This window comes from Geotrypetes seraphini, chromosome 5, assembly GCF_902459505.1.
Source record: "Geotrypetes seraphini chromosome 5, aGeoSer1.1, whole genome shotgun sequence".
Lineage (NCBI taxonomy): Eukaryota > Metazoa > Chordata > Amphibia > Gymnophiona > Dermophiidae > Geotrypetes > Geotrypetes seraphini.
In genome coordinates, this window is record NC_047088.1 from 214,192,682 (window position 1) to 214,218,465 (window position 25,784).

At 47.5% G+C, this 25,784-nt stretch overlaps 1 protein-coding gene across 1 annotated transcript in view; it reads right to left on the reverse strand.

Annotated features, from left to right (window-relative positions):
* The window catches only part of MARCHF7 (membrane associated ring-CH-type finger 7), a 171,302-nt gene that overhangs the window by 32,454 nt on the left and 113,064 nt on the right, over window positions 1–25,784 (reverse strand). Inside the window, exon 7 of the mRNA XM_033945076.1 lies at window positions 20,980–21,149. Within this exon, the coding sequence (XP_033800967.1) occupies window positions 20,980–21,149 (170 nt within the window). The remainder of the gene's footprint in view (window positions 1–20,979; window positions 21,150–25,784) is intronic.

Sequence of the window (25,784 nt, forward strand, 5' to 3'; positions counted from 1 at the left end):
GAGGAAGTCCCGAAGCAAGTAAGAGAGTTTTAACTTTCTTCTGTCACTGACCTACTGAATATGTGGCAGCAAGAATCCAAAATGGAGGCCGTTCCTGCTGAAACTGGAACTGCCGCTGAGGAGCCTACTGGCACTGGTCGTCACCATAGGAAACTCAACCTCCTGATCTGAAATCGCCTCCCGCACAGAACCAAAGGCTGACTTTGGTTCCCCATAGTCAGCTCTGAGTTCCCAGCAACTCCAGCCCTTGGAGCCCACACATGCAGTACCATAGTAGCTTACCTGCGCACTGCTAATGGGACTGCAGAAAACAGTAGGCACCAGAAGTTAGGAAACCCCCATCAACTAAACAGGCAGGCCCAAAGAAATACAGCAAATCAAAAACTGCCTTAGCCTGTAGCAAACTCATGCTTCGGGGCTCTAAAGTGTGCGTGCCAGCTTCCTTTCTCTTCTCCCCCGGGATTTAACTTCTGGTTTCGGAGGGAAGAGAAGAGAAGCCGGCACGCACACTTTAGAGCCCCGAAGCATGAGTTTGCTACAGGCTAAGGCGGGAAATCTCCAAGCCGGTGAGAGGAGTTTTGTTTTTTTTAATGTTGAGCAGTGGCGGCAGCAGCAGAATTCACGATAGATGACAGCCGGGCGGTCATCTAAATTAGCCAGGCGGAGCGCCCGGCTAAAAGGCCCTAGGGAGAACACTGCTATACACTGCTATTAAGTTCTTATGTACACTGAACAAGTCATTCACCCAAACTTGACTACTAATTTGTCCAGCCAGCAATTAAGCACAGTTACTTACCATAACAGATGTTATCCAGGGACAGCAGGGAGATATTCTCATATGTGGGTGACGTCATCCACGGAGCCTTGGTAAGGACAGCTTTAAAAGTGCATCGCCACTTTAAGAACTCATGAAAATTCACAAACTGCATGCACCGCACATATGCGAGTGCCTTCCCGCCCAACATAGGCTCGTGATACCTCAGTTATGTAAGCAAGCTAAGAAGCCAACCAGGGGAGGTGGGTGGGTTGTGAGAATATCTGCCTGCTGTCCCTGGCTAACACATATTTCGGTAGGTACCTATGCTTTATCCCAGGACAAGCAGGCAACATATTCTCACACGTGGGACTCCCTAACTTACTACAATGGGATGGAGGGAGTGTTGGCCATTAAGAAAATAAATTTTTTTAATACTGCTTGGCCAAAGTGACCATCCCGTCTAGAATAAGTTTCCAGACAGTAGTGAGTTGTGAATGTATGAACTGAGGACCAAGTAACAGCTTTACAGATTCATCAATAGGAGTGGAATGTAAAAAAGGACCTTGCTTGTGGGCTGTAAGATAACTCCCCAGTAGTAGCCCAGCCTGAACATAACAGAAGGCGATACAAGCCGCTAACCAGGTAGAAATAGGATCGAATGAGACGAAGAGCTGAGGAGATGTAAGAAAGATGAGAAACACCACTTTTTCAAGTGAGTTATTTAAGATAAGCCGAGGACATTGGTTCAAAAGGAGGCTTCATTAGTTTAGCAAGAACCACATTAAGATCCCAAACTACTGGAGGTGGTTTGAGAGGTTTATCGTTGGAAAGTCCTGTCATAAATCTGGATACAAGAGGATGAGCAGTGAGAGGTTTTCCCATCAACTGGTCTATGAAAAGCATTGATAGCACTAAGATGAACTCTAATCAAAGAGGTCTTGAGGCCTGAATTGGATAAATGTAGAAGGTAATCCAAAATTGAAGATACAGAGGTGGATTTAGCATCATGTTGGTGAAGATCACACCATGTGGAAAACACTTCCATTTGTGTTGATAACAATGGTGCAAAGATGGCTTTCTTGATGCTTCCAAAATGAGTCTGACAGGTTGAGAGGGAAAGATGAAGGTCAGCTGACGTCAGGCCGAGAGGTACCAAGCTGTCAGGTTCAACAACTGAAGATTGGGATGCAGAAGAGATCCATGACTCTGCATGAGAAGAGATGGAAAAATCTGAGTTGGGATTGGTTCCTTGATACAGAGTTGAAGCAGAAGGGAAAGCCAGGGTTGTCTGAGCCACAGAGGAGCTATGAGAATCATGGTGGCCTCCTCCCATTTGAGCTTGACAAGCGTCTTTAGGATGAGAGGGATTGGAGGAAACTTGTATGTCCAATCCAGTAAAAAAGCACCTGCTTCTAGCCGTTGGGGAGAGTACTGCCTGGAGCAAAACTGGGGCAGCTTGTGGTTGAGGGGGGACACAAATAAGTCTATCTGAAGAGTCCCCCACTGAGAGAAGATAAGATGCAGAACTGCAGAGTTGAGTGTCCATTCATGTGGCTGAAGAAACCTGCTGAGTTTGTCTGCAAGAGAATTATTTTCTTCTTGAATGTATATTGCTTTCAGGAATATGTTATGAGCAGTGACCTTGAGTGCAAAGACTGTCCAGATGAGCCCCCTCCCCAAGCATAGTTGGACAAGTTCATGGTCAGAACCTTTTGATGTGGAGGTGTGTGGAACAACCACCCTCTGGAAAGATTTGAACAGTTCATCCACCACTGCAGAGATTGTTGAAGTGAAGGAGTGATGGTAATGTGTTGAGACAGTGGGTCGAGAGCTTGAGACCACTGAGATGCGAGAGTCCATTGAGGCATCTGGAGATAAAATCTCACAAATGGAGTAACATGCACCGTGGAAACCATGTGACCCAGTAGGACCATCATTTCTCTGGCTGAGAGTGATTGCAGGTGAGAAGTCTGCATGCAAAGCTGAATCAAATTTTCTAGTCTTTGCTAAGGGAGAAATGCTTTGAGATGAATGGTGTCTAGCAGAGCTCCGATAAATTGCAGATGCTAAGAGGGTTGAAGTTGGAATTTGGGAAAATTGATTTTGAAAACTGTTGAAGGAAGAGAACTGTTAAGTGAGTCGCTGCAATTACCCCTTTCAAGGTTGGATCTTTGATCAGCCAACTGTTTATAGGGGAACACTTGGGGACCCTGAGCCCCCAATGCCCCTGCCACTACAACCAAGCACTTGGTGAACACTCTGGGAGAGGTTGCAAGGCCAAAGGGCAGGGCCTTGTATTGATAATGGTGCTTTGCAACCTGAAATCAGAGGAATTTACTGCAGGTCAGATTCACTGGAATGTGAGTATAAGCCTCTTTGAGATCTAGAGAGCACAGCCAGTCATTGCAATCTAAGAGGGGATATAAAGTTGCAAGGGACAACATCTGAAAATTTTCCTTCACTAGACACTTATTCAGGCTTATGTTTATTAAAATTTGATGCAAATGTTTATAACATAGCTTCAATGCCCCTGAGGTCTAAGATTGGGCGCAGACCTCCCGCCTTCTTCAGGAAGAGAAAATACTGGGAGTAAAACCCCTATTTTCTCTGTGCAGGTGGAACCTCCTCCATAGCATTGAGAAGGAGGGATTCTATCTCCCAAAGGGATGTCTGTTGAGGGTTGAAAGAGGACTCTCTTGGCAGAAGATCTGGAGGTATATTGATGAAATGAAGAGTATCCCTCTCAAATGACTTTTAGCACCCAGAGGTTTGTGGTTATACAGCAGAAGCCAACCTCTGATTGGTTGAGGAAGAGGCTGAGGAATAGGAACAGCGACTATGCTCTCTAGAAGCCCGTCAAAAAGACTGAGCAGGCTTTTGAGGAGCTGCTGTTTTCACTTTTTCTGCTACAGCCTAGGAAGAGCAGCAAGTTTTTGAAGAAAAATGCCTTTGATAGGAAGAAGGAGGCTTAAAAGATTTGGAAGTTGAAAGCTTAGGTTTGGATTTAACCAAAGCATCCCAATGTTTCTCATGATCAGTAAGCTTTTGTGTGGCATTTTCAATAGTCACCAAACAGCTCATCTCTCAAACAGGGAATGTTCACTAATCTGTCCTGCAGATTGATGTCCATATCTGAGACTCATAGCCACACAAGACGGCTCATTGGTACTGACATGGCTGATGCTCTAGAAAATAATTCAAACACATCATAAGAAGATTTTGCCATGTATCTTCTAGCCAAGGCAAGGGTGCGAGAAATATGATGAAATTCCTGCAAATGTTGCGGAGGAATGTATCTATCAAAAGAAGGTAATTTCTTAACAAGGTGCTTTATATAAAAGGAAATACAGAAATAATAATTTAGAACTGTTTGCTAGCATGGAATTTTGGCATAAGTGACGCCTAAATTTGTCCATAGTGTGTCCTTTACACCTTGGTGGCACTGAGGCATAGACTTTCAATGGAGTAGACTTTTTCAAAGTCAACTATACCACTAGGGACTGATGCTGAAGCTGTGGTTTGTCAAAACCTGGAGAAGAAATTATTTTATAAAGAGAGAGTTTAATTTTCTAGGAGCCACTGTAATGGTTAGGGACGTTTCCCAGTTCTTGTGAAGAGTCTCCTTGGGTATACCATGAAAAGGTATTCTGAGAAGTTCTTTAGGAGACTCATTATAATCTAAGGCCTCCAAGTATTCAGCACTGTAGGCAGAATCATCTTCTAGCTTGAATAGTAACTCAAATTTATTTCAAGTTTATTAAAAAATTTGGTTAATCGCCTAATCATATATTCAAAATGATGTACAATACTAAAATATGTTACAACATGTAAGAGGGACTATCAATGTTACAGACATGACTTACAAGACTGACTAAACCACTAAGGAGGAAGGGATAGAAATACATTAATTGATAGTAAATAAGACAATAAAGGGAAGCAACACAAGGTGGGTTTTTAGAAAAATCCAAAATTTAAATGGCTAAAAACGGTTAGCGATCTTGACTAAAGGTTTGCGATCTTGACTAAGGGAACTAACAGTCAAAAGCATCTTTAAAAAGAAAGCATTTTAACTTACCCTTGAATCTATCCATATGTCTCTCTTCCCTTATATAAATAGGTAATGAATTCCACAATTTGGGAGCCGTAACTCAAAAAATGTACTGTCTGCAAATATTAATGTAATGTAATGTAATGTAATTTATTTCTTATATACCGCTACATCCGTTAGGTTCTAAGCGGTTTACAGAAAATATACATTAAGATTAGAAATAAGAAAGGTACTTGGAAAATTCCCTTACTGTCCCGAAGGCTCACAATCTAACTAAAGTACCTGGAGGGTAATAGTGAAGTGAAAAGTAGAGTTAGAGGAAAAATAAAAATAAAATAAACATTTTAAAAAGACAGCATTGATCTAAATACTTTGGAAGGTAGAAGAGAGGAGAGAAAGGAATAGAAGCAGAATGGGTCAGCGTCAGTGATGAAGTGGAGCAAGTAAGTTTAGGAGGAGCGATTGACATATCCAGAAAGGGCTTCTTCTGGCCGACAGTCCCAGGATGCCTATGTCTCCTCCCCTGCGATGTTCTCCCATCCATGCATTCCCTCCCAGACACACTGCCCGTGCCCCAGCCGCTCCAAGGAGGCTGCCCCAGATGAGGTCCACGGTGAATGCAGGATTCTCTCCTCTGCGGGAAAGCCGCCCGGAACCGACAGTCGATCTTCTTAGCGGATTGCAGGGGGGGGAAGAGTTCACACTCTTGGTAGGATCGGGTCTGAGTGCTCTCGGTGGTTGTGGCTGGTCTCATTGCTGCTTAGATGTAAAAGCAGTTGATCTCCACTGCTGCTGATATTTAAAAGCAGGCAGATTGATCTCTCCAATGGACTGCAGGGGGAGGAGTTCACGCTCCTGGCAGGATCGGGTCTGTGGGCTCTTGGTGGTTGCGGATGTACCCGCTGCTGCTTAGGTGTAAAAGCAGTTGTTTTCCCAATGCTGCTGATATTTAAAAGCAGGCAGATTGATCTCTCCAACAAATTGTATGGTGAAGAGCACACACGTCTAGCTGGATTGGGACAAAGGCTCTCGATAGTGGCGGCTGGTCTTGGTGCTGCTTAGGTGTAAAAGCAAATATTAATGGACTTTAATGAAGGAACAGTCAATAGGTGTTGATCACTTGATCAAAGTGTTCTGGTTGGAAAATACGGGAACAACACCCTATCGAGAAAGGCTGGGGTTTTATACACCAGCGCTTTAAGAAAGTTAGCAAACATATTTTATAATTTATTCAGTATGACACCGGAAGCCAGTGAGATTCTTTAAGAAGAGGTGAGACGTGATCAAATCTCTTTGCTTTCATAATAATTTTTATAGAGGCGTTTTGTATTAGTTGAAGGCGAATACATTGGTAAACGAAAGTCTTTCAGTAGGGAATTTAGCCCTTGGTGGAGACTTTTCCAATGTAGTATCATAAGCCTCCATTGTAGACTCAGGTAAATCTTCAGCTGAATAAGACTGCAAGTCAGAGTCATAAAAGGGCTTTGGTGAAGGAGTGCATTGAGCAGATCAATGGACTCCCTTGGTTCCAGTCCAGCCTTAGCATAAAACAACCAGGTCTTGCGGTACTGACAATGGCTCTCCAGAGGGGCATCGACGTTCCATGCCTAAGCGTAGACCACATCATTGCAGGTCCAGTTCTCCATCTAGATCCCACTCCAGTTCATCGAGGCATCATCATTCTTCCTCCTTGTCTCAACACTTCAAAACCAGTAAGGAGCTTCTTAAAGGAAACATTGCTCTCATTCAAGGTCTTCCAGACGTGAGAGTGTTATGTCAGGCATCATCCTCATAATCAGATTAACATCAGGCTTGACGCAAGCATTGATCTGCTCGATGCACTCCTTCACCAAAGCCCTTTTATGACTCTGACTTACAGTCTTATTGTTGATCAGAACTCCCAAGTCCCTTTCCTGAGAGGTCTCTCCAAGTACCGCCCCGGACATCCTGTATTCGTGCATGAGATTTTTGTTACCGACATGCATCACTTTACACTTATCCACATTGAACCTCATCTGCCATGTCGATGCCCATTCCTCGAGATTGATTATGTCATGTTGCAGATCTTCGCAATCCCCCTGCGTCTTTACTACTCTGAATAACTTCGTATCATCCGCAAATTTAATCACCTCGCTCGTCGTACCTATGTCCAGATCATTTATAAAGATGTTAAAGAGTAGAGAATGACACGGTGGCGGTTTACCCGCGGCCACCGCGTTTAGCCGCGGGTAACCCGCCAAAACGGGGAACGAAAACTAGCAGTCGCTGCGGGGACGGGGACAAGGCCATTCACCGCCCCGTGGAGCGGTGAATGATCTTGTCCCCGCAGTGAGGCATGAAGGATCGCGTGGTCCCCGCAGCCCACACCCCCCTGCCCAATCGATCCTAGTGATTAGCCAGCTCTCTCCCTTCTCCTCACCTTAGTTTGTAGGGTTTTTTTTCGGCGACCCGCACACTATCAAAGAGCCGCGCACCCGCTGCTGCTCAGTTTCGATCTTCTGCTCTGACGCAACCGGAAACAGAGCAGAAGATTGAACACTGTGCAGCCGCGCGTGGGCGGCTCTTTGGGAAAGCGTGCAGGTCGCCGAAAAAGAAAGCCTGCAAACTAAGGTGAGGAGAAGGGAGAGAGCTGGCTAAACACTAGGATCGATTAGGCAGGCGGGTGGGGGCTGCGGGGACCGTGCAATCGCCCGTGTTCCCGGCTCAAACTGGAAGGAGGGAGTGAAAGGGAAAAGGATTCAGGGCCAAGGGGATGAAGATGGAAAGAAAAACCCACAGCAGGAAAGAAAGGGAAGGACAGGCAGGTGAGCCAGATGCTAGAAGCAGGGGGGGGGGGAGGAAGAAAGAGGGGAAAAAAGCTAGATAGGGTTGAAAAGAAGAGACACACTGGTATGGAAGAGGAAGATAGGGGAAATCTGGACACAGGAAGGTAACAGAAAGAGGGGAAATTATGTGCATGGGGCATAGGGACAGAGACATAAAGGGGACATGCCATGGGGATGGTATATGGACACGGGGGGGGGGGCAATGGCAGATACATAGGGGAGATATTAGAAATGGGGAAAATAGGAGCACAGAAGCGAGATGGTTTGTGGGGATGGGACAGGGACCGAGCTCGCAGGCTCCAGTGGCTTGCACAAATAGCACAGTTACTTACCGTAACAGGTGTTATCCAGGGACAGCAGGCATATATTCTCACATGTGGGTGACGTCATCTACGGAGCCCCAGCGCGGACAGCTTTTCAAGCAAACTTGCTAGAAGTTTCAAGTTTGCACACTGCACCACGCATGTGCATGCCTTCTCGCCCACTAGAGGGCGCATCCCACCTCGTGGTCCTCAGTTCCATAACTAGCAAAGAAGCCATCCCCGGGGAGGCGGGCGGGTTGTGAGAATATATGCCTGCTGTCCCTGGATAACACCTGTTACGGTAAGTAACTGTGCTTTATCCCAGGACAAGCAGGCATGATATTCTCACATGTGGGTGACCTCCAAGCCAACCAAAAAAAAAAGGGCAGGTGGGAGGATGGCAAATTAAGAAAATAGGTTACGCAACACCGACTGGCCAAACCGGCCGTCGCTTCTGGACAAAGTGTCCAGACAGTAGTGGGAGGTGAACGTATGAACCGAAGACCAAGTGGCAGCCTTGCAAATGTCCTCCACAGGTGTAGAACGGAGGAAGGCTACAGAGGCTGCCATTGCTCTGACCTTATGCCCCGTGACTCGGCCCGGGGGCGGAAGTCCAGCCTGAGCATAGCAAAAAGAAATACAAGCAGCTAACCAGTTAGACAGAGTGCGCTTGGAAACAGGATGACCTAATCGATTAGGATCAAAGGACAAAAACAATTGAGGAACCTTCCTATGAGACCTGGTGCGTTGAAGGTAATATGCCAACGCCCTCTTACAGTCAAGCGTGTGAAGCGCCGTCTCGCCAGGATGGGAGTAGGGCTTAGGAAAGAACACAGGAAGGACAATGGACTGATTGAGGTGGAAATCAGACACAACTTTAGGTAAAAATTTAGGATGGGTGCGGAGAACCACCTTATCATGATGGAAGACAGTGAAAGGAGGGTCCGCAACCAAAGCCTGCAACTCCCCAATCCGCCTAGCGGATGTGAGAGCAATCAGGAAAATCACCTTCCAAGTCAGAAATTTCAAGAGAGACTTGTCGAGTGGCTCAAACGGAGGTTTCATCAGTTGAGCCAAAACCACATTCAAATCCCATACGACGGAAGGAGGCTTAAGAGGGGGACAAACCCTGAGTAGCCCTTTCATGAAGCGTGACACCAGAGGATGAAGCGACAGAACACGCCCATCCATCGGTTGATGGAAAGCCGAAATGGCACTAAGATGAACCCGCACAGATGTTGTTTTCAGACCAGAGTGCGACAGATGCCATAAGTATTCCAGGACCGAGGACACCGGAACCGAAACAGGATCCAGGTGCAAAGAAGAACACCAGGTGGAAAACCTGGTCCATTTTTGCGAATAACAAAGCCTAGTCGAAACCTTGCGGGAGGCTTCCAACACCTCCCTCACCGATTGAGACAGACCGGGCGAAGTTAAGGAGCAAGAAACTAAGCTGTCAGGTGTAATGACTGAAGATTGGGATGCAACATCGATCCTTGACTCTGAGACAGCAGAGAAGGAAACACAGGCAGAACCAGAGGATCCCTGGTACTGAGCTGAAGTAGCAGGGAGAACCAGTGCTGACGCGGCCACCGAGGCGCAATGAGAATCATAGTGGCCGCGGACAATTTGAGACGCACTAACGTTCTCATGATCAGAGGAAAGGGAGGGAACGCATACAGGAACCTCCCTTCCCAATCTAGAAGGAAGGCATCCGCCTCCAGACGATCCCGTGAGTACATCCGAGAACAATACAGGGGCAGTTTGCGGGTCTACGGAGAGGCAAACAGATCCACCTGCGGCGTTCCCCAGCTATCGAAAACCTCGCGCAGGACTCCTGTGTGTAGAGACCACTCGTGGGGCTGTAAAAGTCGACTGAGTTTGTCTGCCAGACAGTTCTGTTCTCCCTGGATGTAAACCGCCCGAAGGAAGATGTTCCGGGAGACTGCCCACTCCCACAGGCGAAGAGCCTCCGAGCAGAGGGGCCAAGAACCCGTCCCACCTTGCTTGTTCACATAGTACATCGCCACTTGATTGTCCGTGCGAACAAGGACTACCTGATTTCGCAGTATGTGGTCGAACGCTCGAACCGCCAGAAAAATGGCACGAAGTTCCAGCACGTTGATGTGACACCGACGGTCCTCGGCAGCCCATAGGCCCTGCGTTCGAAGACCGTCGAGGTGAGCTCCCCACGCGTACTCCGAGGAGTCCGTGGTTAGAACCTTGCGAAAGGGAGGGGTGAGAAACAGCAAGCCCCTGGACAGATTGGAAGAGTTGGTCCACCAACGCAGCGATTTCCGCAAAGGCGGAGTCACCGTAATGCGACGAGACATCGGATCGCAATCCTGACGCCACTGGGAAGCTAGGGTCCACTGAGGAATCCTCAGGTGTAGCCTGGCGAACGGAGTGACGTGGACCGTCGATGCCATGTGGCCGAGCAGTATCAACATGCGCTGGGCCGACACCACCGGCAGTTGAGCAACTCGACGGCCCATCCGAACCAAGGTTTCCAACCGCGGAGGCGGGAGGTACGAGCGCAGGCGCACAGTGTCCAGCACCGCGCCTATAAATTGAAGAGACTGGGCCGGGGATAACTGTGATTTGGGAAAATTTATCTCGAACCCGAGGCTCTGCAGGAAGGCTATAGACAGTCGGGTCGCTGAGATAACCCCCTCCCTGGTCGGGGCTTTGATGAGCCAATCGTCCAGGTAAGGGAACACATGAAGCCCACGAGACCTCAGGGCTGCCGCGACCACCACCATGCACTTCGTGAAGACTCGAGGGGACGAGGCCAGGCCGAAGGGCAGGACCCTGTACTGAAGGTGCAGCTCTCCCACCTGAAACCGTAAAAATCTTCGGAAGGCGGGATGCACCGGAACATGGGTGTATGCTTCCTTCAGGTCGAGGGAGCACATCCAGTCCCCTCCCTCCAAGAGAGGATATAAAACCGGGAGAGACAGCATTCGAAGCTTCTCCCGGACCAGGAATTTGTTGAGCTTCCTGAGGTCCAGTATGGGGCGTAGGTCCCCGGTCTTTTTTGGGACCAAAAAGTAACGGGAGTAAAATCCCGTCCCCAGCTGGTCTTTGGGGACCGGTTCGACCGCCCGAAGCTTCAACAAAGCCCTGGCCTCGGCCAGAAGGAGGGGAAGTTGCGCTCGGTTGCAAGAGGCAACCCCTGGGGGTTGATCCGGTGGCGTGGACACAAAGTTGAGCGAGTAGCCCTCGGAGACGGTCCGGAGCACCCAAGCGTCTGATGTTATCTCGGTCCAGGCCATGTAGAAGAACCGAAGACGCCCCCCGATGGGAAGGGGTTCCTGTGATTTCGCGGAGGGGAACCCGCCCCGTCCGCTCAGCCCGTCAAAAAGAAGGCGCGGGTTTAGAAGGACCCTGCGCCGGGGCTTGGGTTTGTCCCCCTCTGCCTCGCTGAGACGGACGTCTCGGAGGCGGCCTCGAAAAAGCCGGAGTCGACTTCTGAGGGTATTGGCGCGGCGGAGGACGGAAAGGTTTCTGCGGCGGGGGCCTAGGTTTGGGGCGGACCAGGGATGCTAACGAGCGCTCCTGCTCCGACAACCGTTTGGTCGCCGCATCTAAGGACTCATCAAATAGCTCGGACCCCACACAAGGCAAGTCTGCAAGACGTTCCTGCAGGTTTGGGTCCATATCGAGGGTGCGAAGCCAGGCCAGACGGCGCATGGCCACTGCGAAGGCCGACACCCTCGAAACCAGCTCAAATGCATCGTACACCGCATGAAAGAGGTACAACCGCAATTGAGACAGGTTGGACATAAACTTTTCAAATCCTGCTCTTTGGGAGTCCGGTAAGGAGTCTCGATATTGCGGAAGGTCCTTCACCATGCCACGCAAATAGGAGGAAAAGGTGAAGGCATAATTTAGAACCCTGGTGGCCATCAGGGAATTTGAATAGAGGCGACGGCCAAACTTGTCCAGGGTCCGCCCCTCCCTGCCGGGTGGAACCGCCGCAGAAACCCTTGAGGGCTGTGATTTCTTAAGGGCAGACTCCACCAGAAGAGACTGGTGGGAGAGCTGCGCCTTTTCAAACCCTTTAGGGGGCACCGTCCTATACTTCGCTTCCATTTTAGAAGGTACAGACGTGACTGTAAGAGGGTTCGACAAATTCTTCAACCAGGTCTGCAGGAGGACTCTATTGAGGGGGAGCCTAGGCACCTCCCTAGGAGGAGTGGGAAGGTCCTGCTCCTCCAAAAATTCTTTAGAATATTGAGAACCGACCATAAGGTCCAACCCCAGGGCTCGGGCCATGTCCTGAACAAAAGTGGAAAACGAGGACGGCCTGGCTGGAGGAGACGGGGTTCTCGACCTCCCCACCGAGGAAAGGGGAGAGGCCTCATGGGAATAATGAGGATCCCTGGCCGACCCCGAGCCCCAGGATTCCCTTTCCAAGGCCCTCGAGGGGGAAGGAGAATTTCTCCGTCTCGAAGAACCCTTGGGTGAGGACCCCGGGGTCCGGGGGACACTCTCCCTCTTCCTCGGCGAGGCGGCACGGGAAGACTTCCCATGAGGAGATCGGAGGAGCCTCGGGTTGTCGAGGCGCAACTCCGATACCTGCAGCGCCTCGCCCCCGAGCGGCGAGGAACGATCGCGCCTCCGAGGCGAGCCCCACGGGCGCTTCGGCTTCCTCGAGCGGCGCCCCGTCCGAGGTCGCGTCGAGGGCGAGGCGTCCCGGGAAGACCTCGAGGAGGAGGAGGAGGAAATACGGCGCACTCTGCGCAACTTGTCCTTGGGCCGCACACTCCACTCAGGCGGCACCCCCGAGGTCGAGGGCACAGCCGGGGCCGAGGTTAAAGGGGCCACAGTACCCGAGACCGAGGCCGCCGAGGCCGGGGCCTCCGAGGTCGAGGCCACCGAGGCCGGGGCCTCCGAGGTCGAGGCCGCCGAAACCGAAGCTCGCTGCAACACTTCCAGGGCCCCCGACAGCTCCGATGAAATAAGAGCTCGGAGGAGGTCCTGAAAGGCTGGAATCCCGACAAAGGTCGGGAGTTCCGCGTCCGGAGCACACTCCCTGGAGGGCGACCTCGGTCTCGAGTATTCCCTCGGGGTGTGCGATGCCGGGGTCCGAGGCGGGGCCGGGGTCGACCCACTCGCCTTAGCCGGGGCAGAGGATGGCTTCTTCGCTGACGGGGATGGAACAGAGGACTTACCCGAAGCCGGTTTTCCCGAGGACGCCTTCGAAGTCGAGGGCGCCGAGGCCGAGGTCAAGGCCGGGGCCGAGGCCGAGGCCGACGTCGAGGCCTTTGCCGGCGCGTCCACGGCGAACAATTCCGCCATTCTGGCTCGTCGGCGGCGGAGAGCTCTGGCCTGAAAAGTAGCACAGCGATTACACGAAGCTGTCGGATGATCCGGCCCGAGACAAACAATGCACCACCGGTGAGGGTCAGTGATGGAAAGTAACCTCTCACACCGGCTGCACTTCTTAAATCCCGTAACAGGACGGGACATCAACGGAAAAGGAGGCCGGGAACGACCGACGTCCCGCGGCCACGGCTGCCGGGAGCCCCCGGAGCCCAACGAAAAGAAAAATTTTTTTTTTTTTTAATTAAAACGAACGAAAAACACAAAGAAGAAAAGAGCACCGCGAATCGATTAGAAAAAACGGAACGCGGCAGCAGAAAGGCAATGCAAAATTGGAGCTCAAATCCACAGGGCTTTCTGGCTCCGCGGAAAAAATTGAACTGAGGACCACGAGGTGGGATGCGCCCTCTAGTGGGCGAGAAGGCATGCACATGCGTGGTGCAGTGTGCAAACTTGAAACTTCTAGCAAGTTTGCTTGAAAAGCTGTCCGCGCTGGGGCTCCGTAGATGACGTCACCCACATGTGAGAATATCATGCCTGCTTGTCCTGGGATAATACATTGTAACATGCCATGAAAATAAGAGGGAGGAAGGTAGATAGGCCACGTGAGAGGAGCTGAAGGGTGGTAGAAAGGAACAGATGGTAAAGGAGGGAGGGAAGGGTGGTGGTGGAAAGGAATAGGACAAACATTGAAGGAGGGTGGAGAGGAACAGACCCTGAAGGGAAATGTGGAAGACAGAATGGGAAGAAGACAGATGCCAGACTATGGGGGAGCGGAGGGAAGAAGATGGGTGCTAGACCAATTGGGGGGGGGGGGGTGAAGGGAGAGGCACAGTAACAGCAAATGGAAGACGCAGAGAGAAGACACACAGTGGATGGAAGGAATTGAATGAGAAGATGTGGAAAGCAGAAACCAGACAACAAAGGTAGAAAAAAAATTCTATTTATTTATTTTTTGCTTTAGGATAGGCATCTCCGAGATAGGCATCAGCTCCACGGTCCTTGACTGGTTCTCGAATTTCTTACGTTCTCGCTCTTACATCGTTACCAAGAATGGTACCTCATCCTCCCCGTGGAAACCGACATGCGGAGTTCCACAAGGCTCCCCCCTATCTCCTATCCTCTTCAACATTTATATGTCCTCCCTGAACCTCCTCCACCTTTCCCCCCCTAAAAATACTCTACACTTACGCTGACGATATCCTGGTCCTCCTCGAGACCGACGCAAACCTCACCAATCTCGCAGCAAACATCTCTTCATGCATAACCAAACTTCAATCCTGGGCTCTCGCTGTACAAATGAAACTGAATGAGTCCAAAACCAAGCTACTTTGGCTTGGCCCTAAACTTGATCATCTACCCACTTCCATCCCACTGCCCACAGGCTCCTCTCTACAACTAGAGTTCTCTAGCAAAGTTCTGGGCATCACCATAGTTTCCTCGCTATCCTTCAACGACCACCTCAACTCCCTGATAAAAACATGCTTTCACAGCCTTCACATGCTGAGGAAAGTGAGGTCCTGCTTCCACCAAAAACATTTTGCCGTGCTCGTACAGTCCATCATCCTCTCCAGATTGGACTATTGCAATTCCATTTACCTTAGCTTAATAAAGAAAAGCCTCCACAAACTCCCTAATCCAGAACACCGCGGCCAAACTTATCTTCTCAAAAAGCAAATTTGACCATGTCTCTCCGCTCCTGTCCAAGCTGCACTGGCTTCCTGTCATCTCCAGGGTCCACTTTAAATGTGCCTGCTTAACCTTCAAGATACTCCACGGCATCCTACCACCTCTTATTCCTCTATCCTGGAATTCCTCAAATCCATTCTCCATTAGATCCACGCAAAAATTAAAATTATCCTTCCCCTCCTCAAAAGGTATCTCCCTCGTCGGTAAACTCGGGTCCTCCCTCCACTTCAGAATCGCTCAGCTCTGGAATAGTCTCCCCTCCCCTCTCCGCGACTTGAGCCCCCTTCTACCATTCCGTAAGCTTCTGAAGACTTGGCTCTTCTCCAAAATGTAACCCGTCCCCCCCCCTAGTACTATCACACCTAACCTCTCTCTTACTTACTTCTATAAATCCACTGGAGTTCCGTTCCTTCCCTAACCATGTAAACCGTGTCGAGCTCCACCTGTGGAGATGATGCGGTATATAAACCCAAGATTTAGATTAGATTAGATTAGATTAGGATAAAGTAGTATATTAGTTGTGTTTATAAAGTTTATAAACAAAGCCCTGCCAGCTCAACATCTCTTTCTCTAGTTCAGCAGCAGGAACTTTGATTTATAAGAAAGGAATAAGCTAAATATTACAGTACTAAGGCTTATATGGATGCAGCGGGGACGGTGAATGGGATGGCAGTGGCGGTGACGGGGCGGTGCAGAGGATGGTGGGCCGGGGACGGGGACAGATTTTTTCCCCGTGTCATTCTCTATTAAAGAGCACGGGTCCAAGCACCAAGCCCTGCGGCACCCCACTGGTGACACTCTTCCAGTCCGAGTATTGTCCATTTACCCCCCACTCTCTGTTTCCTATGCTCCAGCCAATTTTTAATCCACGTGAGTATTTCACCCTCAATTCCACGGCTTGCAATTTTCCGAAGTAGTCGTTCATGCGGAACCTTGTCGAACATCCAGTGAGATCATCAAGCTTGCAGATGACACAAAGCTATGCCGGGCAATCAGATTGCAGTAGGATAGCGAGGAACTCCAGAGCGACTTGTGTCAGTTAGAGAAATGGGCAGAGAAATGCTAGATGAAGTTTAATGTGGAAAAGTGCAAAGTAATGCATTTAGGCAGAAAGAACAAGGAATACGAGTATAGAATGTCAGGAGCAACTCTGGGTAAGAGTGAACAAGAAAAGGACCTGGGCATACTGATAGATAGGACCCTGAAACCGTTGGCACAATGCGTGGCATCGGCAAAGAAGGCAAATAGAATGTTAGGCATGGTAAAGAAGGGAATCACGAGTAGATAGGAGAGGGTTATAATGCCGCTTTATAGAGCAACGGTCAGACCTCACTTGGAATACTGTGTCCAACATTGGTCTCCCAACCTAAAGAAGGATATAAAACTGCTGGAGAGAGTGCAGAGACGAGCAACGAAGCAAGTAAAAGGTATGGAGAAACTGGAATACGAGGAACAACTTAAGAGACTGGGATTGTTCTCCCTTGAGAAAAGGAGACTGCGAGGTGATATGATCGAGACCCTCAAAATACTGAAAGGAATCGACAAAATAGAGCAGGAAAAAAAATTATTTACAATATCCACTTTGACACGGACAAGAGGACACGGAATGAGCTAAAGGGGGACAAGTGCAGGACAAATATCAGGAAGTTCTGTTTCCTGCAAAGAGTGGTTGACACCTGGAATGCTCTCCCAGAGGAGGTTCGACCGTCCTAGGATTTAAAAGCAAACTAGATGCACATCTCCTTACAAGAGGCATAGAGGGATATGGGTGACTAAAAATTGGACCAGGCTGGGCCTCCACGTGTGCAGATCGCCAGACTTGATAGATCGAAGGTCTGATCCGGAGATGGCGCTTCTTATGTTCTTATGGCATCAAGGGACTCAATGCAAGAATGACCTGCGAGACGTGTTGGGAAATTGGCGGCTTCTTAGTTGGCTTACCAGATGGAGCGATGTCTCCCAACAATGGTGTCGATGTCTTTGATGTGGAAGGCTGTGACATCTTCTCCGTTTCCATGCTGGTGCCGAACAATTTTTCTTGTTGAAGTCTCCAGCTCTTAATGGAACATTTCTGCAGTGTAGAACACTGGTGTTCTGGGCTAAGGCACTGCAAACACTAACTATGAGGGTCAGTATTGGAAACTGGCCTTTGGCACCTGTAGCACTTCTTAAAATAAGAAAACGGCCAGGACATCGACGGATAAAACGCCTCTGTCAAATTGAACTCAATGGCTGAGGAAAAATGAAACGGCCTTGCCGGCGAGCGGAAAAGAGATGAAAGAAAGTTCCCTCGCTCTCTATTTTTAATTTTTTTTTTTTTTAATTCTTTATTCATTTTTAATCTTTCAACAAGTGTACAATAAAAGTGATACATAGATTTACAAACAACACTTGATAAATCTATCAAGATAATAACAAATGTATATGTATCTAAACCCTTCTCCCCCTTCCCTTTCCATACTATTTTCTTAATTGAATCAATCTTTTTCATATTTTCTTTTTACCTTTTTCTTCATTTATACAATCCCTCCCCTTTCCCCTCCATTCATAAGTTATGTTAAGAAAATGGTGTTTATTCATTACAAAACAATGTCAATGGCTCCCATATTTTATTATTTCCATTTTGTATTTTTAATTTTTTTAAATATAAGTACTCTTAACTGAAGAGAAAAATACGAAGAAAATTAGAAAATTAGAAGAAAAAACGCTTGAGCAGGAAGGCAAATAGCAAAAATTGAACAACGTTCAGAGACATGACTTCTTAGCTCCATGGAAAACTAAGAACCGGGGCTCTGTGGATAATGTCATCCACATGTGAGAATATGCTGCCAGCTTGTCCTGGGATAACTGATTATATGAATAAATTCACCCTGATCTATCATAATACAAAAGACCTCCTTCAATCAAGGGCTGATTTCAACAATGATGCACTAGAGTAAAGGAATCCACAGCAGTCCTGAGGCATCCCCTGACTATTAGGCTTTTACATTCATATCATTAAGGATATGTGTATTTTATGAGAAGAACATGCAAATTTTGTTTGTATATTTCATCAGGGATATCCAAGAAAGAGCCAATAATTAGGGCTGCCTCTCCACCCCACCAAAAAAAATCACTTGGGAGTTTACTACGTTCCCTTTTTGGGAAACGGAATGATTTAATAATGGTAGAAAAACATTATCTTTACAGCACATACTAGATGAAAGAAGGAGATAGTTCCTTATTTTTTAATCTAACTGGCTTAGTAGCAGGGACTAAGGGCTAGATTCACTAAAGTAAGTGATCATCGCTAACCGACCCAAGTCACAAAACAGCCCGTATGTTTTTCCCCTCGATCACCCATTTTCCAATCTGATCATGCAAATTAGTAAAACCCCATGCAAAATAGCCAAGCGACTGAGGGCAAGATTCTCAAAAATGTGTGGAAAAAAATCCGTGTAAAAAAACGCTGCCGTTGTGGGAGTGAATTTAAACAAGCGAGACTCTCCAAAAACCTTGCATGTAAATAAGGTCAGTGGACAGTAGCAAAGATTTCCTGATTTGCATGTGTCCATTACTGATGGGCACATGCATAGGAAAACTGCTGCTGTCAACGCCGCCAAAAAAAACAATAACCCCAAAACACACCGACTGACCCAAGCCCTGCACATAAAAACCCTAACCCAACCCCCCCTGCAGCGGAAGAGATGCCCACTCTCCTGCTGCACTAAAAAACCCGAACCCAAACCCACCTTGCAGCGGGAGAGATGTCCACTCTCGCCTGCTGCACTAAAACCTAACCCGACCAATGACACCCAACCCCCAGTGGAAGAGATGCCCACTCTTACCTACTGCCAAGTAACCCTCACCTCACTGTCCCCTGCCACCTCCTCCCTCCTTACCTTACAACTGAAGAGCAGGAGGGACTCAGACCTGCTCCTACCGGCTGCCTGCATCATGTAAGGGAATTCCCCTACCCGGTGCATCTTGGGATGTACTGGGGAGCGGCCTGAGGCTCTGATTGGCCCAGGTTAAATAAGGCCCCTCCCATGGGAGGGGCCTTAAACAATTTGGGTAGGAACCTCAAGCCTCTCCCGGATGCATCGTAAGGGGGCTTAGGCGCCCGGGCCAATCAGAGTCTTAGGCCCCTTTATGATGCATCCGGGGAGGGGCCTGAGGCTCTGATTGGCCCAAATTGTTTAAAGCCCCTCCCATGGCAGTAGGAGAGAATGGGCATCTCTCCCACTGTGTGTGTGGGGGGGTCATCGGTCGGGTTAGGTTTTAGTGCAGCGGGAGAGAATGGATATCTCTACCGCTGCGGGGGGGAGGGGGTGGTCAGGTTAGGGTTTTTTTTGTGCAGCGGGAGAGTGTGGGCTTCTCTCCCACTGCAGGGGGGGGGGTCGGGTTGTGCTGTGTTTAGTGCTGTGTTGTGATACAGCGGATGGGCATCTCTCCCGCTACATCACAACACAGGGGAATTCTAGCAGTCTCGACACTGACTGGCACCCTTAGACCACTCGGGTGTTTTTTTTTAGGTAAAAACCGATGCCATTTTTAGAAAATGGCTCGGTGATTTTAAAAAAAATCCACTGGAGGGCTCATTTCAGTATTGAAGAGGTCATTTGCATGTTGTGTCGGAGACTGCTAGAATCCTCATTAAACAGGGAGATAATCCCTTTTGATAATCCGTCGCTAAACTGCTTACAGGCTAAACTGCCAGAAAACAATCTAGCGATGGCGTTTAAGTTTTGAGAATCTGGCCCCGATTCACTTACATCGCTTGGCTATTTAGCATCCCTAAGGCTCCTCCCCCTTGTATCTGGGATACAGAGGCAGCCTAAGGGAATCCATGATTGGCTCAGACGCCTAAGACCCACGCCCAAGGGGAGAGGCTTGAGGCATCTGAGCCAATCAGGGCCTTAGGCTGCTGCCATTTTTTCTTGGCTCGCGGAGGTGACAGCGTTAGCGTCTGGTGGCAGGAGAGTATGGGCATCCTTCCTGCCATATTTTTTTGGTTTTGGGGGAGGGGGCGGTGGCTCGGGGGTGCCAACACAGGCACTGCACTGGGCGAGGCACACATCTTAACAGCAGTGACAGGAAGCTGTTTTCCCTGTCACTGCTATTAGGGCTGTCTGCATTTTTCAAATTGCTTATTGAGCGACTGAATCAGTTGCGTGCAAATCATTTACATGTAAACTTGATAGTGAATCAATCGCTGTTGGAGAATCGCCAACAGTGATTTACTCGCTATCTTTAGTGAATCTAGCCCTAAATTTTAACACAATGCAGGAGTGTACTAGAAGGGAAATCTTCACCACTGTCATCCCCTCTCCCTCCTAACACACACACACTGCTGATAGGGGCCCTTGCCATAAAACATCATCAAATGAGCTCACTAAGGCTTGGGGCTGTGGAGGGTCAGGTTCTTCCAAGCTTGATAGGGATGGGGGTATAGTAGGTGAGTTTGAGACTGTGACCAGGAGATACACCAACCAAAAGGACTGAGAATTGAGTCTATGGTCTGAACAATGGGAAGTCAAGCTTGGACTGGTGCAAGGTTTTCCTAGGTACAATCTATACCATCTGCTGAATGCAGAAAACATATTGAACTGTTCCAAGCTGCCCAGTCCTAATACCAGTAATGTCATTGGAATACCTCCATCTGCTGGTATAGTAAACAACCATTGGTCTGTACTGGTCTAGCAGGTTGAAAGGAATTATTCAATAACAGATTACTTTGATAAATCTTGTTCAACAATTCCTGCTTGGGACCCAAATATAAAGATAATTACTAAAATTGGTATTGCAGAATTCTACTCTGTGTGATCTCAAAATAATACCATAGCCAAAATAACTAAATCTAAAAAAAAAAACTACAACAAAAAAAACCAAAAATGAAGTTTTACCAAGAATGTAAACACATTTAACACCCACAAAAGTACACACAATGGCAATTAGTATTTTCACAGTACACAGATACCACTCTCAAATATATAAAGCTGACATTAAGAAATCAAAACAGCAGAAAGAGATATTAACAGTACACCATACCAGAGTTAATTTTAGCCTGCAGCCATTTCTTTATACACTCCTGGTGAACATATTGAAGACTTCCAGTGCATCTGCATGGTTCTATCAAGGGATTAGTTTGTGATGAAACTCCCATCTGGCAAATTCTACATAAATCATCCTCCTCCTCTTCCGAATCCTCTAGAAGGAGGCTACAACAAAGAAAAAGAGTCAACTGTGTATAAGCAGAAAATACTAAGCGATTTTTTTAAAATGTAGCTGAAAAAAGTCAGTAGCCTTTAAGTAAATTGATTTTAGTTACTTTATTGCTGGATATACAGTATTAGTAATGAAAAACTGAAGATCAGATCAAATTTAAATGGAGGCTGGGACTTTTTTAAGCAGGAAGATTGGGTTCTTACCTCGATAATCTTCTTTCCAGTAGAAAAGTACACGAGTCTGAAACCTGTGGGTAGTGTAAGTTCACCCGTGATGAATACAGAAGGTATCTACATTTTCAACTACGGGCACTGCCCTCTCTCCTCAGTTTGTACCAAAATAAAGATAACCCTGAAAGAGGAGAAACAAGGAGCAGCACGATTAAACTCCCCAATCACATATTCGATCTGCTCTTCAAGAAAACATAACTCATTAACAAATGCAACATAGAATTAACAAGGCAGAACAAAAACCACCACCTACCTGAGTGCAACCCGCACTACCACTAGTTTGGCTCTGACTTTGTTAAGAGTAAACCTGTATAGACACTCCCTCTCTCTCTCTGAAGCCATAGATTTGTATTGCTTCGTCTTGCTTGAATGTCATTAGACACTCTTCTACAGAAACATGCCTGTCTGAGGCTAAAAGCAGGCTACACTGAAAACAGAGTGGGGCTTCAGGACTCGTGTGCTTTTCTCCTGGAAGATATCAAGATAAGAACATAAGAAGTTGCCTCCGCTGAGGCAGACCAGAGGTCCATCTCGCCCAGTGGTCCGCTCCCGCAGGCGGCCCATCAGGCCCATTGCCTGAGCAGCTAGTCCCTGACTAGCTCTATAACCTATCTCCATTCCTATCCCTATACTTACCTCTTCTCCTATCCCTAAAGCCTACCTCTACACCTATCTATACCCCTCAATCCCTTTGTCTTCTAGGAACCTATCCAAAGCTTCTTTGAAGCCCTGTAACGTGCTCCTGTCTACCACAGCCTCTGGAAGCGCGTTCCATGTATCCACCACCCTCTGGGTGAAAAAGAACTTCCTAACATTTGTTCTAAACCTGTCCCCTTTCAATTTCTCCGAGTGCCCCCTTGTACTTGTGGTTCCCCATAATTTGAAAAATCTGTCCCTGTCTACTTTTTCTATGCCCTTCAGGATCTTGAAGGTTTCTATCATGTCTCCTCTAAGTCTCCGCTTCTCCAGGGAGAAAAGCCCTAGCTGTTTCAATCTGTCAGCATATGAGAGATTTTCCATACCCTTTATCAGCTTAGTTGCTCTTCTCTGGACTCCCTCAAGTACTGCCATGTCCTTCTTGAGGTACGGCGACCAGTACTGGACACAGTACTCCAGATGCGGCCGCACCATTGCACGATACAGTGGCAGGATGACTTCCTTCGTCCTGGTCGTGATACCCTTCTTAAGATACCTAACATTTTGTTTGCTTTCCTTGAGGTGGCGGTGCACTGCGCCGACGCCTTCAGTATTGCGTCTACCATCACTCCCAGGTCTCTTTCAAGGTTACTGACCCCTAGTAGTGATCCCCCCATTTTGTAAGTGAACATCGGGTTCTTTTTCCCCACATGCATGACCTTGCATTTCCCTATGTTGAAGCTCATTTGCCATTTTTTGGCCCACTCTTCCAGTGTCATTAGATCCTTTTGTAGATCCTCGCAGTCTTCCGTGGTTTTAACCCTGCTGTATAGTTTGGTGTCATCTGCAAATTTAATGACCTCACATTTTGTTCCCGCCTCTAGGTCGTTTATGTACATATTGAACAGGAGCGGTCCCAGCACCGACCCCTGCGGAACTCCGCTCGTGACCCATTTCCAGTCTGAGTAATGGCCCTTTACACCAACCCTCTGCTTCCTGTTTGCCAGCCAGTTTTTGATCCATCGGTGAACCTCTCCTTGCACCCCGTGGTTCCATATCTTCTTAAGCAGTCTTTCGTGTGGTACTTTGTCGAAGGCCCTCTTGTTCGAATAATAAAAGAATAAGAGGGCATTTAGAAAAGTTGAAAGGGGACAGATTCAAAATGAATGCTAGGAAGTTCTTCTTTACCAAACGTGTGGTGGACACCTGGAATGCGCTTCCAGAGAGCATAATAGGGCAGAGTACAGTACTGGGGTTCAAGAAAGGATTGGACAATTTCCTGCTGGAAAAGGGGATAGAGGGGTATAGATAGAAGATTACTGCACAGGTCCTGGACCTGTTGGGCCGCCGCGTGAGCGGACTGCTGGGTACGATGGACCTCAGGTCTGACCCAGCAGAGGCACTGCTTATGTTCTTATGTTGTTATTAACATATGGGGGAAGCCACTGCTTGCCCTGGATCGGTAGCATGGAATGTTGCTACTCTGAAATTTTGCCAGGTACAAGTGACCTGGATTGGCCACCGTGAGAACAGGTTAGTGGGCTTGATCATTGGTCTGTCCCAGTAAGGCTTTTCTTATGTTCCTATGTCCCTCTGTACATCTCAGCTATATACCCATAATGTGAATACCATGTTTGAGAAAACTTAAGCAGCTAATGAGTTAGAAGATTTGCCCCTTTCATTAGGACGGGGGCACATATTACTTTAATTGTATGGTTGTCTTTTATCGCTGGTTCTATATGTTACAAACCTTGCCAATATGCTTCTTACTAAAAGATCTGATATATATCAAATCAGGTACATTCTAGATTTTGTTGGACTAAAAAGCAGTCCAAGATGCAGTTGTGATATATACTAGGAAATTGGAGTTGGGGGAGGGGGCAGTTTAGGCTTACCAAATTTAAAACTTTATGATCTTGTGTGTTTGCTGTGCCACTTAATATGACTGGATATTTCATCAACAATGTTATACACCAATGACTTTTCAAGAGGCGTATTTATTTATTTATTTCGATTTCTATTCCGTCCTCTCAATAGCTCAGAACGGGTTACAAGCCAACATTCACAATGGAAAACATTTTGGACAGTACAAGACTATACAGCAACTTAAATACATTTTAGACAGTTCAAAGTCTATACAACAACTTAAGTATAGGAGAGTGCAGAAAGGAGGGGGAATATAAGGGGGTCAAGGGGTAGTTTGCAATTATAATTTCAGTTGAAGAGGAGGGTCTTTACTGCTTTCCGGAAGGTCAGAGAGTTCTGTAGTCTGATTTGTGGGGGGAGTTGGTTCCAGAGATGGGGGATAAAGTGGCTGTAGGAGCGTTTGCGGGTGGTTTCTGACAGGAGAGACCTTCCTGGGGGGATACATATGCATTTCTCCATTTCAGAGCGGAGGAGGCGGGTGTGGGTGTACAGGGTTAGCTTGGATTCTATGTATGCTGGGGTGGTGGCGTAGATTCTTTTATGTGCTATTACCAGGGCCTTGAAAGCACAGCGCTGGTTAATCAGGAGCCAGTGCTCTGTGCAGAGGGCTGGAGAGATAGGTTAATGGTAGTTGAGGTTGTGTAGGAGGTGGATTGCTGCGTTTTGTACGCGCTGGAGGCGTTTGAGATCTTTTTTGGCCATTCCGTTAAATAGGGAGTTACAGTAATCCATCCTGGAGAGAACATAGGCGTTGAAGACATAGGCATATTATACACCATAACACCAATTCTCTGGTACTAATTTAGCGAGGTTGTTGCCTTCTTGCCTGGGTAACAGTATTATTTTGTGCTCATAGAGGGATGCGAGAAAGACACTTGTGTGCAAATTGGGAGGGGTCCACTAATATGGATCAGTTTACTATCCGAGGGAATTTGTGGTGTCTGAGCCCGATTTAGACAAATTAGCTTTTATCCACCAGACCACACAAGGTATTACTTTACTAGAATATATCTTGGATGCAAGGAGATCCCTGCAACATTATCTACCTGGGTTCCTTAAAAAAAAAAACTATTCAAAGACTACGTATCATCCAAAATTCAGGAATTCGACTGATCTTTGGGTTGAAAAAATGGGAACACATAACTCCCTACTACCAAAAACTCCACTGGCTACCCCTGGAGGCAAGAGTGCTGTTCAAGTTTGCTTGCCTCTGCTACAAATCCATCCATGGTTCGGCCCGCTTATACATGGTCCCCCACTTTACCATGGATCGTCCATCCAGACCCACTCGCAAAGCTCATCTCTTCAGCCATCCAACTCTAAAGGCCTGCTGTTACAAAAGACACCTGAACAGAACTCTAGCCTTCCAAGCAGGTCATCTAAATGACTTGCTGTGCAATATTTTCTCGCGCTCCTCATCCTACCTAAACTGCAGAAAATTATTAAAAACTAATCTATTTAACCGATTTGTAGCCCATGACCCCTACCCTACCCTTGCCCCCTAGATCTCCTTTTCTCCTTCCTTCCCGCTCACCTTACTCTTGACCCCTTATATTGTACCAGCTCCCTTGCTCACATCTATTAATTGTATCTATTTTGCAGATTGTTCCCATTCACCGATTGTATTTGCTGATTGTACCCTTTCTCTGATTGTACCCATTCGCTGATTGTCCAGCCCTTCTTTATTGTAAACCGCCTCAAACTTCTACGGCTTTGGTGGTATATAAGAAATAAATTATTATTATTATTGTATCTATCTGTTAACATGCTACAGCAATGTGTGAGTCCGATGGGGAGATCAATTTGCATACTGTCAATTGAAACATTATGTGAATA